The 16,471-nt window shown below is 25.1% G+C and overlaps 1 protein-coding gene across 17 annotated transcripts in view; it reads right to left on the reverse strand.

The window, feature by feature from the left end:
* Positions 1–11,119: 11,119 nt before the first annotated feature.
* LOC119682122 (RNA-binding protein Nova-1) overlaps positions 11,120–16,471 on the reverse strand; it is a 70,340-nt gene continuing 64,988 nt past the window's right edge. For all 17 annotated transcript variants that reach the window (XM_038095478.1, XM_038095474.1, XM_038095485.1 and 14 more), the window contains 4 exons: positions 15,882–16,025; positions 15,151–15,791; positions 14,525–15,080; positions 11,120–11,404 (listed from right to left, as the gene is read on the reverse strand). In XM_038095478.1, the coding sequence (XP_037951406.1) occupies positions 11,184–11,404; positions 14,525–15,080; positions 15,151–15,791; positions 15,882–16,025 (1,562 nt within the window). In that variant the 3' untranslated portion in view covers positions 11,120–11,183. The remainder of the gene's footprint in view (positions 11,405–14,524; positions 15,081–15,150; positions 15,792–15,881; positions 16,026–16,471) is intronic.

Consider the following 16,471-nt stretch of genomic DNA (forward strand, 5'->3'; position numbering starts at 1 on the left):
CAAATGTAGCGCACCTTTTGTATTATAAATAATTAACACATTCAAACATTTGCCACCATTTTGTTTATATATTTACTTTATTCGTTATATAAATAAATCTGTTTTATTTTTTTAGTTTTTTAATTTTTTACAATTTTATCTTTATTTTTTATAATCTTTATTTTTACTTTTATTTTTATTCTTATTTTAATTGTTATTTATGTTTATGGAAATACTGTAGTAGTTTCAATTTGTCAATTAAATGTTTTAACAATATTTTAGTAAAATTGGATTTGAAACAAGTTTTCTACATTTTTATCTAGTAAAATATTGCACAGCAATATTTGAGTTACTTTACTTTACTTTATATTATTAATTATAATATATAGGATATTAATATATGTAATATATGAAGTATATAGAAAATTAACTACGTTTTGAACTTTAAGTTTTGATCGTTTATAAACAGATTTTTGTTTTTGTTTTTATTTTTGTTTTTAGTAGGTTTAGTTGAGATTAAAATATTTACTACACTATAAAAAATAAATAGATTTTTTCTTTGTTATTTTAAATAAATTAGTTTTGTACATTTATAGTTAATTTCCTTAACTACACCTCATTTATATGTAAGAGAATTTTATTCTCTACCTACATTAAAACTTCTCATTCCATTATCATTTCAAAACTTCATTATATTATATATTTTATTTTATGTATATAGTATTATTTTATAAAAGTGTGAAGAAATGTTGATAATGCTGATGATACAAACATTTGAAATGATATTTGAAATGATGGAAAAACTCAAGGCCTCATTTGTATATCTGAAACACATGAAAATATATATATGTGTGTCTGCATAACATGTGCATAAATGAATTGAAACATAATTATTTATAATATAAAATATTTAAGCTAAAAACCTGCTGCTACATGTAAAAGTGGACATAATGTTCGCTTGGAATTTGACATCAAGTTTGATGAAGGTCACTTTTCAAGCCAATTGATTAAGTATTCTTAAGTAAAGCTTTAATTATTTAAATTTGGTTGGCTGACACTATGCTAAGCAACACAATTTTAATATATTGCGTATTCTCTAGAAAAGTTGAAATCTAATTTCTAACTTCTAACTTAATTGAAAATTATTAAAATTTAAAATTGCAATGAAATCTATAAATACATATAATAATAAAGTATTTAGTTTAATTAATTATTTTTATTGCACCTAATGTTGCAACCTAACCTTAATTGCTTAACAGTTCGAACACCAGAGAAAATTTCAGTTTATAAATATTGTTTCTGAATAATTATTTTTTATAACAAATAAGTAACAAATATGTGATACGATATTGTTAGATGTAGTATAACTTATAGTTAATAATGAATAAATATAAAAAAAGTTATACATATGATGATGTTCCATTTAATGAATGTCAAGCGAATGAAAGTCAAAAATCACGCTCCTCTAGTTTCGCAATTCCATTAAGGTCCATAGAGGCCTTAAATAAATGAAAAATAATAATAAATAATGAATAGTTGATTAAATTAAAACATCAAAACTCATTGCAACGACTCAAATGCGTGAACCAGATTGGCACCTGCTATCATCGATCCTGTTGTGTGAGTTTTCGTTTAGGCTGGGAATGATATTTATAATCCTGATCATTATAATATCCTGATGAATGAGATCAATGAAAAAATGAGAACTAATAACAAATGTAGTGGAATGTTGTGAATTTTAAATGGTTGTTTTTATTTAATAGCAGCAAGTAGTCTCATAATTAATTTTCTGTTTGTTTGAATTTCTGTAAAATCTTACGAATTTACTTAACAAATTGTATTTATAAATAAAATTTATATTGTAATGTTTACTTATTGTAACCAAAATATTACTTCGAAAAGTTTTAAAATATCGCGTCTACAGTAAAATCGAAAAATAAATTAACGGCACAAACATGTACATATTTCGAAAAGCTTTCTATCACTAAAACATAGTTCTTTAAAACAAAACTAATTATAACAATTACAAGCAAATTTAAAAAAAAATATATATTAAAATATTTTCACATCTTTAATAACACATTTTTTTAAACTCTATAAAAATTTTATATTTTTGCTATTTAATCACTAATTATAAAAACATTAAACCCATCTAAAAATAGTAGTGCCTTTAAATATCGAAATCGGAATCGAAATTCTAATATCCCGTATAATAGATAACATTGCCATATATTATGTTGTTATATGTTATGAATATGTTACTGCTAATCGCGCAACAAAACGAGTTATTTTTGCTACTAGTATTATTAACATAGAAAAACATAGAATATACTCTAAATAAAAACAGAATTTTGATTGCATTATTCACCTTTGACATATGTAGTTGTTGCAAGCAAATCTGTTGCTGTTGTAAAAATCAGAAACCTTTTAAGTTGTTGTTGTTGCTGGGATAATAGTTCACCTACCTGAACACTTTTCAAAATTCAAGAATATTTTTCTTTCGAAATTATTATAAGCTTGCTTACTTATTATAACATCTCTGTATTGACTGTGTGTTGGCGCAACGATGAGACGAGGATGAGAGAAATTTAAAATATGCTTTAAATAGATGACAAAAATAAAAAACGAAATGCATGAATTAAATGTTAATTTAAAATTTTTATTTATTGTATTAATATTACCATCATACTACAAACTAAGTTTTTGTAATTATTTATATGAATTAAATATTATTGAAATTTTAATTTTTTCTTAATTCATTTTATATTTCTAGTTTTAAAATTTTTTTCTTTTGTGAATAATGAACACTAAATTATTAAATTGTTGAAGAAATATTTTTTAATAACTGTTCCAATTTTAATTACATATTTCTTTTTAAATATTATTCTGAAATCATTTTTATTTTTTCATTTCATTTTTTACAATCTATTGTAGTTAATCTTAAAATTTCAAATTTTTGCGTATTTTTTTCCTTTATTTCTTCTTTCTATGTAAATTTTCTTTCTTTTGAAAATGTTTTAGCAATAAATGCTCAGCATATTTTCTTTATTGTTAAAATAATTAATATGTATAATAGACTTCTCAATATCAAATATGGATTCAGACATACATATTTGCTTTTTCCAAAATTAGTAAATTTTTTATTATTTTAATTTATTAAAGTTTTATTTCATTAATTTTGCATTAGATTACATTAAGTCAAAACGTAAAATTTTATTTCAAGTTTTTATTAATATTCATTTATATTCAGCTTAAGAGCGCAAATTTTTCTTTACGCTGTACTTGAAATTTAAATATATGTTTACATTGATTTTAAAAGTTTTTCAATTAATTTTAAATATTATTTATTCTTTAACACTAATAGACTCCGTCGTTGAATAGCAATTAAAATTAATGTATATATATTTCTATATATATGATGCCTTTTAATATACTTCTTTAAAACATTTCATTTGTATTTAGTTTTAATCTAATGACTAAAATATGAGAACAAAAAATTTTTTTTATTTTAATAATATATATTTAAATGTTTATAATGTGTATATATATATATATGTAAATTTCTTTTCATTTAATATTTTTTATTAATTATAAATACGCTGATTAGTGTATATGTTTAAGGTGTTTTGTGAGTGCGTGGGGAGGTGAGTTTACTGAAATTTGATGAAATTTTGAAGTGCTTGCAAATTGTAAATAATGTTGAAAAAAAATACACTAATAACTAAATTGGTTTGTTGTTGTAAATGTCAACTTTTTTGTACTTACTTTTTTTTTTGATTTTATATATTAAAATAATTGCTGAAAATATCAAAAAATTGGCCAATAACAAAAGCCAAAAACAAAAAAATCCAAACAAGCATAATGCCTTTTTAAAATCTTTTTTCATTTATATGTTTTGTTTATTTTTTGTATGTAATTTTGTTTAGTACTTTTTAATTTTTTTTGTTATATATGCACTTGGGTTTTATTAAAGAAATACATTTACGTAACATTACATGATCAATTACATTACATGACGACATAGCACTAATTTAAGTTTCTGCTGCAGATGTGCCATTTAATTCTGTCATTCAAAAATTGAATTGAATTACAGACTTTAATTAGGAGAGGGGAATCAAATTAAAAATGTTAATATTTGTTAAAAAACTTTGAATCGAATTAGCAGGAGTAATTTATTTCAATGAAAATAAATGAGATTATCTTATTATTACAGGTCACTTATTTTTTGGTCAAAGCGTATTAATATTCCTTCTCTTATGTATAGTACACACGTTCTAACATATTGTATTTCAGAGTTCTTATTTTTTTTCTCTTTGAAAACTCCAGAAACGGAAAATAGGAATCTTTCGATAATCATACAACCGTACAACTGCACTTTACCATATTTATCCCGTTTATACGACATTTAAACTCTTATTAATAAATCAATTTAGGTTAATACACAAGTATAAATAAACTCTCCACTAGTATCTATTTTACCTCTTCATAATGAATCGCATTAAGAATGTGAATTAAAAACTACTAAGCTATATTATTTATCCGGATCAATAGTTATGTTAATAGGAGCAACACAACAGTGCCTTATTGTACAACCGGTTGGAGCATGTGTACCTTACGTAAGATTAATTTAAAAAATTCATTAGGTTTGTGATACATAATGGCACCCTAACCCAAAGTTCCCGGGCACATATGCAACGTTACAGATGTCTTTGGTATGTTTGATTTTTATTCGAAACGCGTTCGAGAATGAAGAATCGTAGAATTATGACAAGGGAACTTACACGAATTTCGTACGCATTAATTTAAAATAGTTTTTAAATCTGCATTATTTTAAAATGTTTTACTTAAATTCAATTTTTTTAATGATGGTGAGAATATTATATTTTATATATATATATACATGTATGCACGTATATATGTATACATGTGAGCAAGTGTTTCTTAATAATTTCACATATATTATATGCATATGTATTTTACACTTGCTGTTATAAATCGTAATTTTTCGTTAACATATATTAATTAATTAATTCATCTATTTTAATACATATCACAGATCCAGTACTTTTTTAATTAAATGTATTTCAATGAAATTTCGCGCTCGCTTTATGCATATGTTGGTGTTAATGTTGGTGTTGTGAATTAATTAGTGTTTTTATAGATGTGTGTGTTAGGTCCATATGTAGGTGTATGTGTATATATTGCACTTAATAATGAATTTATATTTAATTATTAGGTTTAATGAAGATTTTTAGTAGAAAGTTTAATATATTTGTTAAAATATTTATAAGTAATTAAGCTTCTGAATAGCAATACCTAGACGAAAATTTTAACGTGTAATATATCGATAACAATAACTTACGAAAACACAAGTCGTTTATCGATAGCCAAATTGATATCACAAAGCTTACATTTGAACATATATATTTTTCGTTACTAACTTTATTACTAATAGAAATTGGGTTACATTTATTAAAAAGCTTTCCTCACAATATAATTTATGGAATACTTTACACTGAACTAAATTCAGAAAACCAAGTTTCAAAAGCCTAGGCATTGCGAGATTAAAATATTTCACTATCAGTGATATTTCTTCAAAACAGCGAACCTTGTGGACATCACAAGTATAGAAGACGTCAAACTGCGTTGACAAAAAATTTTCTTCTCATATATTACCCCTTTATCCCTTTTTAAACAAAAGAGTGAGCACTCTCTTTACTAAAACTAACCAAGTTTTAGTAAATAAATCATGATCATTTCAACTCATTGTTCTTTGTTTTTTAAAAGTAAAATTTAAATGCATAGTCAAATGATCGCCATAGCATAAAATGAATTCTATTCTACTAGACTTGAAACTTAGAAATAAATAAAAATTTAAATGGAAAATAATGTCTAGCGACAATGGCTTCATATCTCTCTCGCATTTGTAAATCTTGTTGACATACATATGGTACAACTAGTAAGTGAGTGATCTAATATATATGTTAGAGTAGAAAGGCATAATAGAGTTGCTGATATCCAATTAAAAAACATACGGATATAGTATCTTACATTTATTTGAAGATCGGTTCAAAACCAAATTTTAAAGATTTTGTAGAGCTACAAAATGAACTATGGCACTGCAATTAAACATAAGCTGTCGTAAATCGGTACCTATATTAAATTTCACAGACCTGGTGCAAAGAATATCGTAAGTCATATCTTAGTTTCAAATTGATTTACAATTTAGTAAATCCTGATCGTCTCAATTTTGATAGGAATCGGAGCACAATATAGGTAATAAAATACAGAATGTATTCGTAAATGAAGTGATAAAAAATACTAGAAGCTTGACAACGTTTCCCATTATTATAAGTACCTCTGAATTATTCAAATTAATTATACAGGGCTTATGCTCCACAAAAATTAAATGTGGAAATCAATTATGTTTCAAAAGATTACTACTAGCAGTAATATTATTCATTATCACGACGATTAGTTGAGATATACTTATTAGACTCAATTACTTTAAATCATTTTTACGAAAGTAATATTAATTAATCTTTCTTAAAAATATTGATGAATTTGATAGTTATTTTGGGGGTTATTATTTTTTTAATGAAAGGACGCGTGTGTATGCTTGTTGTGATTTTGTTGTTGTTGTTTTTTGTTGTTTTAAAATTGTTTTTAAATTAATAATATTTAATACATTTTACAGTAGATATTAAATTCTTTTAAACTAATAACTTTGCAAATGGTTTGCTTTAATTATTTTACTAAAAATTTGACTATAATTTTCTAAATAAATTTTTTATTAATTCTTTTCTACACCTCTTTTTATTCTCTCTTTTGTTTCATTTTTCTTTTATTTTTTTCTTGTTTATTTTTTTCTTGATTAATAAATCATTATTCCTTTAACGAAATTTCATATACATTATAATTATAATAATCAATTATAGCAATATAATATTTTGTTTTTGCTTTTATATTTTCTTTTTTTAATAATATTAATTTATATTTGTTTTGCTGTTACTATTATTAATTAATAATAATTTAATTGAACTCCAACATATTGTTTAATAAAATAATTTAAATGTACCCTTAACAATTTATAATATATTACTATATATTATTATTGAAAAGTTATCTTGTATAAATTAATTCAACAGATTTTAATAAATTATATTTTTTTTTTTGCAAATTTCAAGGCACACTAGCAAATTTTGCTGACAAAATTAAAAAAAAAAAAAGAATTTCAAAAAAAAAAAATAAAATTCTATATTATATAGAGAGAGAAGTATATAATTAATTGTATATATATATATATTTTAACTATTGTTTGATTTTTTAATGTTAGTAGTTGTTGTAGTAATCAGCTTCAAACTTAAACAAATATTGCACATTGACAATGACACCACATTTTTTCCATCTTATTATGTATTTATATATATATATATATATTTCTTTATATATTTATTTTATTTAAATGTATTGAACTAATTAACAACTTTTTGTTTATGTGTTTTAAAAAGTATATATATACAGACTAAAAAAATCATAATTTATGTTTACAAAATTTATTTAACTTTAACTGTATGTTTGTTCAACAAATTGAGACATTTTTTATACATCATAAATTATGTTTATATAAATTATTAATAATTAGAAAATAAATTTTAAAATTTCTAAGTTTTTTTTCACCAAAAATGTGTATAACACTTCAAATAATGAAATTAAATATATACTTCAAATTTATGAGCGCTTTCAGTGATCTTAATTGTTAAAATGATGAATCATATGATACAACATACGATATTATTATAAGGAAATATATAATTTGTATATAAGTTGATATAGTATATTTCATTATATATAAAGACATGATAACTAAAGGTGAATTTGTGGCGTTTTTTAGTGGTGAATGTGATGGGCGGCACTGAGTAACTGAAATATCTGAGTATGAGTTTGCTATATAAAACGATTCGATTTGATTGACTGATTGATTGATTGGGTGATTTTGATAAAAAATATAACATAAAAAAAAACAAAATTAAAATAATTAAAAAATAAAAAACACTGTTTGGCTGGTATTTAAATTATTTTATTATATATATCAATTTAATTTTTTAACATAATTAACATTTATGTATTTCATGTTTCATGTTTTTGTTTAAATTAAAGTTAAAGTACACTTTATAATTTTTATATATGTATGTATGTATATATGTAATACAATAAAGAAAAAAACACATTTAATTAAATCAAATTCTATTGAAAGCAATAAAGTTTTTATATGACACTTTATGCATCAATTGAAATATGAAACTATATAGTATATGTATATAGAGTTAAAAAAACTGACAAATTAAGCAGAAATATATAAAAATAAACTTATATATAAAAAATTTGGAAATTATTTTTCATCATTTAAATACGAAATAATAACAGTGATGATCGTTATGTGTACTTTTAAGTAATTGAGAAAATGAACAAAAAAAAAAATATAATAATTATATATATATAGTATACTAAATACAATTTTAAAATGAATTTTATATTTATGTCTTTTATAGCATTTTTTTAATATTTACAAAATTATTTTTAAATTTTGTATGTATAAAAACGTATGTAAAACCAAATTGCACAATTATGTAAAATTACATATATGTATGTTAATGAAGTCTAAAATAATATATATGTAAATATAATAATATTTACCAATAAACTAAAAAATAAGAAATTATTTATGTAAATTGCTTATGTTAAATTATAAACATAACTGTGATGTAGTTTATTTTAATTTTTTTTTATATATTTATTTTTATTTATATACTAAGAATCTAAATTTAATTCTTAAACCAAAATAAAACGAAATCAAATGTAATTTGTATGTAAGGGCAAATTAATCAAAAAAGGGAATTTCTGGCTTTTGAGTTAAGAAACAGAATTGTTCACAGTAATGCGTAAAACATCAGCATGAAAGAAGCAAATAGCAAATAGAAATTATGATTTATATAAAAAACAAATTGTAATTTCTTATAATATACATATATACAAATAAAGAAAAAATAAGGAAATAAGGAAATAAAAACAAAAAATCCAAAGGAGACTCACGTGCGCGCGCAACACATTTACCACTTTTTTCTTTTTCTTAAAACGCTGTAAAAGATTATCATTTAGGAAATAATGCAAAGGATAATATAAAGAAGAAATCTCAATATATATATGATATATATGAATAACAAAAATATTGTATTTAAGTGTTTATAGTGTTTCATGTCTATTATGTTTTGTGATGTAAAATTAAAACAGTGGCAAAGACGAGTATTAAGTAATTATTTTAGATCATTTTTATTGTTTATTTATAGTGATCAGGCATTATATGCATAACGATGTAAATAATTAATTGAAAAAAACTTTAAAAAACTATAATATATTTAATTATATGTTTAATATTTATCACACGTTTCTGTTTGTATATTCAAATAATTAATTTAGAAAATTTGTTTCAAATAACAACTCATTTCCATTTAGTCGTTTTATTTGTTTTAAATAAAATTCACTTTATTTCTTAATTGTCAATATTTTTGTTAGTTTCAGTTAATGAAACATAATTTTCATATTTTTAACTTTGCCACTGCTTTTTTTCTGTATTGTTGAATTAAATAAAAAAAAATTATATTGCGAATAACTGATTAAAAATTTAACTAATATTTACATTCGCAATGTGTAAAATGCTCATGTCTCTTATAAGTGAATAATAACGATTTTGACTGTTTTAATAAACTATAAAACAAAACACATTTAAAGTATTCACACAAGTCCTTTAAAACAAAATATTTACCTTGTATTTTTTATTAGTTGATCGGCATTGATTAATCATTACAACTCTCACTGAAAACGCCCAGAGTTTTTAGTTTATAGTTTTAACTTTAAAATAAAACTGTTAAAACTGTTAAAACTTAACAAATTACTTGCAATTCCTATTTTAAGCAATTAAAAGCAACATATTTTAAAAGAAAAACAAAACAATTAACTATTTTCAACAAAATGATAATTAATTTTATACTATTAAATTATTGTTATATATAATTAATAATTATTTGGCAAATTTCTGACAGCAAAGTTAAGTTATTATTTTTCTTCAGTATTAAAATACAATTTTTTTTATTTAAATAAAAAAAAATCATTATTATTTTTCTTCATTATTAAAATAAAAATTTTTCTATTTAAATAAAAAAAATTATTATTTAATAATAATTTCTTTGTTTTTACATGGTATATTAATTTTAACATCATCACTTAAGAATCATAAGTAATTAGAAAACACTTAAATGTGTTTAAAAAATTTATATATGTCAAAATAAAATCTCTTTGAATTCAATTGTATTTTGAAATGAAATTTGAAAACAAATTTCAAAATATATTTATTTATCATAACAAAATTCATGCTTAATATATATATCGCTATATCGCGCGTAGAATAATTATTCTCATTGATTGTAAAAAAAAACCTAGACTTTGCTGACAATTTTAAAAGCATTGGAAAGATAATTTGGGGTTATATTGGAAAAAATTAATTCATACATACATATGTACGGTATATGGTATATATGCATATAGAAAATATTGTTAACGTTTGGAAATTGTGTATAACTTTTAGAATGTGTAGGTAAACATTTAAAATTGTTACTAATTTTTAGCTACATTTTTAACTTTTGTTTGTTTTGTTGTATATTTTTAACAATAATTTTTTAATGTTAATAAATTAATAAAGTTTTCGTTTTCTTTTAAATTGTTGCTATTTAAAATATTATTTTTCGTTAAATCTTCTTTTTTTTTAATTGTAAATCTAATCAATTTAAATTATTACTGAAGCACACAAGTGCTTCATAAATTATTTTTTTTGTATTTTTTTTCCTTGTAGTTAAAACTTTAATTTCATTTTCGTTTTTAATTAAATTGAATAAATTTCATTTTAAGCTTGCAGGGTCACTGTAAGGATTGATGATTAAATTGATAGGTCGATAACGTAGGAATTAGAAACTAAAGTTAATTAATTGGTTAATTAATTAATTAATTATTTGGATTTAAAATTTAATTCAATTCTTTTAAGATTGCTAATTATAGTTTAATTTTAATGCGTTTTTTTTATTAGCGTTGTTTATTATTTGATCTCCTTTTTTGTTTTCTTTATTTTATTTTTCTTAGAGTTTCTTGTAAAATTAATTCACAACAGTGGTTAATGGAATTTGTCGCGCTCTTTTTGTCTCCTCCTCGTTGATTTTCTGTTCAATTAAAAATTGCGCTTTGACAATGGCACTCGGTTGACCAGTTATAGTTACAATACGATTTCTAGTGCCAGGTGCGAAAATGCCCTTTTTTGAAATTTGCACATTTGCGCCAGAAGCGTGTTGTATTTCAACTAAACTACGCCCATTCGGACCTGGAATTTGTAGGTGATTATTTTAGAGAAGAATTACAAAAGAGCTACAGTTAACGTATTTAGGTAATGCACAAATTCATAATAACAATTTAAATATTAAAATACAATACAAATTACTCTGTGTGTGTTTTTATATATGTAATTAACAAAAAAAAAAAAAATCCTTAACAAAATGAGCAATTCTAAGGGCATTTAAAGTTAAAGAAAAAAAATTATTAATATTTTTTATGATACAAAAATCGATTAAAAGCCTTCAAACAAATTACAAATAAATTAATAAATTTATTAATAGGAGTTGAAAAGTTAATGCAAGAATTCATTGTAAGTATTTAGTGTTCAAAAATAGGTGTAAGTGCCTTTTGCATGGAATGTTATTAACTAAAAAATACAGTAAATCAGTTGCATAAATAAAAGGTGTTTGCATCTAACGCATCAATTTATGGATATATAATTATATATGTACTTATATATGGTTTATGTGAAATCATATTAATATCAAACTTATACTATATAAAGGTAACACAAACTATTTTGAGGTATTTATTATGGGAAACATTTAACACATATGCATATATGCATTAAATTTATTGACAAGAATTGCATAAAAATATTTTATCTTAAAGAAAAATTGTGCTGGTTATGGTTGAGAATCGAATCGAACTGAATGAAATCTGATCTTTTAAACTAAGATATCCAATATTGTTATAATTATTACTAGCATTATATAGTCCAGAGTAGTTTACACAAGAGATTTTCTTTAATACTCTTGTCTCTTCTTATACTAATAATAATATTTTCTAATGTAATTCTGTACGATCTTTTATAGATTTAACTTTCCTAAAAATGATATAAAAAATGTATACACCAAATTATTGGTTATTTATATGTACACCTTGACTTGTAAAACAAAATCAAGTCAATATTCTCTGTACTTCAAATTTATTGTCATTTCTTTTTACATATTATTGACCCTAATTACAGATCATGTAATCCTGCTCTACAATCCATTGAGCCTACTATAACAAAACATTTAATGTTCTCCAGAGCGACCAATTACCAATCATATAGTAGTGTTATTGATCGCAAGAAGTTTCACAACAACTAAAATGTTATTAATTTATCATTTTAGACACAATTTAAAATTTTTCTAATATCAGCAGGCGGACCTCTATTTGAAGCCACCAGTTAAGACACCTTCAAATATCACTCATTCCCGCCAACACTTGAATTAATACAACAACAACGATAACATTGTTCCTGTGCTACTGCATATATATTAAAGAAACTAATATCTAATATCTATTCAAGTATATTGCATAGACTTCATTTTCATCTTGTCAATAAACTTAATTTAACATATCTTTAAGCACATAAACTGATATATTAATACATACACAGATACTTATATATATAAAAAAAAACAAAAATAATAATCCCATTAAAACGCTAAATATAAATTATATAAATTTTTTTACTATATCTAGAAACCTACATATTTATGTATATTAATGTACCTATATTCACATATACGATCAAGTTACTTTAACATTTTATGTATGTAAACACGAATTACCTAAATCCGTTACTTACAGAATCATAAATATATAGCACATGTATAAATATATATATATATTAACCAAATATATGCATATATACAATAATTTTAAACAAAACTATATATAATAATTATAAGCTAATGAAAAAAATTGTAACATTTTAGTAAAAGCTACTACGTAAGTTATCAAAATATTACAAAAAAAATTCATATGTTGTATATATATATATATAAATCTATATATATAAAGATATATGTATGTAAAACAAATTTTTGATAGCACTAACAGGCTTCTACGGAATTTGATACCTATTGAGACCACTCTACTTGCTTTTTAAACTGCCTACCATACACATAAGTAAAATCTTATACAATTTAGTTATATTGAATAAAAAAAGGTAAATTATATTAGTAGTAGGTCAATTAGGCACTACATCCGTTTTTCGGTGAATGTGTTGAAACGTATACATAAATCTACGTTCAATGCTCACTTTTTCTTTTGGCAGATATTGGTTTAGATATTTTAGGGCTTGATTTGAGACTGTGAAAATAAGTCAATAAATGTGCACCAAATAATCTTATGAAGAAATAACCTCTATAGGAGGTGCTTGAGCAAGGACCAGCCTTTTAGTATAATTATTTATTTATTTATTTATTTCTAAATGTTAACTGGAATGTTGATCTTTTCGTTTTTGAAATCAATTTAATTGAATTATGCGCATAAAATTGGTAGAGAACAAAATGTGGAATCACAGCTTTAATTTCTATATAACTTCCTTATCAATTAAGTTCATTCTTCGGGTGCGTGAGGTTTGGTGTTGGGATGTGGTGTTCTAAATAGATGTGTGCATGTGCTTATCGAGTGGAAAATGCCTTTTGAGATTTAACATTTAAATTTGCAATAAAAATGACGAGAAAGACTGACGAATGTGCGGCAAGAACTTGACTAGATTTATAAAGAAAAACAATTAATTTATGTATATAAATGTGAGCGCCAAGATATATATCTCATATATGCCTTGGGTTATATTGTTTGTTTAAAAAATGCGCACAAATGTAGCACATGGGCTAATAATGAGGAATTTAAATGGAATGCGGGTAAATTTTTATTTTGTATTTAGGCATTTTGCTTTGTTTTACATGTTTTGCTAAGGGTCTTGCGGAACGGGTGGTGACATCTTTACGCCTACCCGGGTTTGGAATTTTACTTGAAAGCAGGTGGGTCCGCTTATTAGTGAATTCAGCTTTCAAGAGTTATGCGGAATGTCTTGTATTTAAAATTAAGTCTGTATGTTTTAAATGATTTTTTTGTTTTGTCTTTTTTTTTGGTTACTAATTTTTAGTAAGTTGGAGTAAACTCTAATCTAAGGTGTGGAAATTTTAGATTAACAATAATAATAAATGTTACAACAATAATATAAACAAATGAAATTTAAACAAACAACAATTATGTTATATGTAGGATTTAAAAAGTTTTTGTAAATAATTAATAATTAATGTTTTTATGCTTTTTTATTTGTGTGTGTTTGCTTTTTAGTAAGGATAAGCATAATAACGTGGCCCACCTAATATAGCCCCAACAATTACTTCTGGGATTTCAACATTCTTTGTATCCTTGGCACCTAAATCACCCGGTGTGGGACTCTTACTCATGCCACTTAGTGAGGCGGCATTTAAAGCTTGCGCTGTGTTGCCAGTGCCAGTGGCGGCGGTTAATCCAAAGCTATTGTTATTTAATGAAACAGGTGTGGTTGCTTGTGCAGCTGATCCTAAATGACGGAATGGATCGAACTGCGCGGCTGCGGCGGCTGCCTCCAACTGTGATTGTGTTGGACGGTTGGCAACAGCAGCAGCAGCAGCTGCGGCAGCGGCGGTGTACTGCTCCAAATTTACTTGACCGACGGCGCCAAACACGTTACCAGCTGTTGCGGCTGACGCAGCAGCGGCGGTTTGCTGGTCGAGCGCCGAAACGCCCAAATAGCTGCCGAGAGTAGTGTGTGCGCCGTTGGCGTGCGGTACGCCGACACCCATGCCAAGCACACCATATTTGGCTAGCACACCAAGTGCAGCACAAACTTCTGTTGTGGCGGCTTCCGAATAACCTGTTCCACGCATTGCAACCTACAATAAAATAACATTTTAAAGTCAGAATATTTTTTATCACCATTAATTGTTTATCTCCTGTACAAACCTTAATATGTTCCAATAATTGTGTAGCTACAGCCAAATTTGGAGCTGGATTTGGTGAACCTAAGTTTAATGACAAATTTATACCTGTTCCGTTGACTAGTAAACCTGCAGCGGTTGCAGCACCACCAATAGCATTACCAAGTGTTGAATTAAGTGAAGCGGTACTCGAGTTGATGGCATTTTGATTAGTCGCGTAGGGTGACCCAGTCGGATTAAAATTAGCAACTGGACCGTTGACATCAGCATATGACACATTTAGACACGTACCTGATTGTGGATCTTCTACAATCTTCGATAAAATCATTTTACAGGCATTTTTGTTATTCTCTTTGTCGCCAATTATGGTGATGCAACGTTCCTGTAATGAAATATCTTTCGGCTTTTGCGAGATCTGTACATAAGAGCCACTCTCCTCCTTGATTTGTTTAATGAAAGCACCACCTTTGCCAATTATCATGCCGGCTGTGGAATTGGGCACCAAGATTTTGACTTGCTTATCACGCTCTTGAGTTTGTTTCGATTCAGCATCAATAATTTTTGTAGTTAAATCAGGCTTTTCACGTATTTTATCCATAATAAAATCTAGCACCGACATGATGCCATCCACAGAACCAGTAATCAAACACACACGTTCAGTAGTGCCTAAATGGTTTTCAACACAAACGATAATCAGTTAATCAGATATTACATATTATAAGAAAATTATAAGAACGATGAACGAATAAAACTTACCTGGATAAAAATCATGCGATTTGGACATCTTTACTCTAGCACCAGAATCTTTTTGCAAAGAGGCAATTGTTTCACCACCTTTGCCTATAATGGCACCAGAGGCCACAGCAGGCACCAATATCTTCATGTGATAAGTTGTGTCACCTGTAAGTGTAATATAGCACAAACAAACCATTAATTAAATATGACGATTGTCCTAGTGATTCTTTAAGCAACGAATAAACAATTTGGCATTAAAATTAGTTTGCTTTTTCGTAAATCGGTTAAAGTTGTATAGGTTCAAGTTGAAGTGGGTTCAAAATTAAAAATAATAACAAATTTTTACTTCCATTGGTTGTTTAAGTAGTTCTGATTCTCTAATTATTTACTCTTCTCAGTGAATGAATGTGAATGTGAACGTAGATGGTTTAATGATTCTAAATACATCTTCAGATGTCAACTTAATTAAAATGGTTCAAATGACTCAATTCGTATACTACATGCAATATAATGAGAATGCGCTTGATGTGATGCGTATAATGAATTCAATTAATTAATATTAGGGTAGTTAAGTAGTATATATTGTTTAACTTATCTATTATAAAGAAATA

The sequence above is a fragment of the Teleopsis dalmanni genome, chromosome 2, assembly GCF_002237135.1.
Source record: "Teleopsis dalmanni isolate 2A chromosome 2, ASM223713v2, whole genome shotgun sequence".
NCBI lineage: Eukaryota > Metazoa > Arthropoda > Insecta > Diptera > Diopsidae > Teleopsis > Teleopsis dalmanni.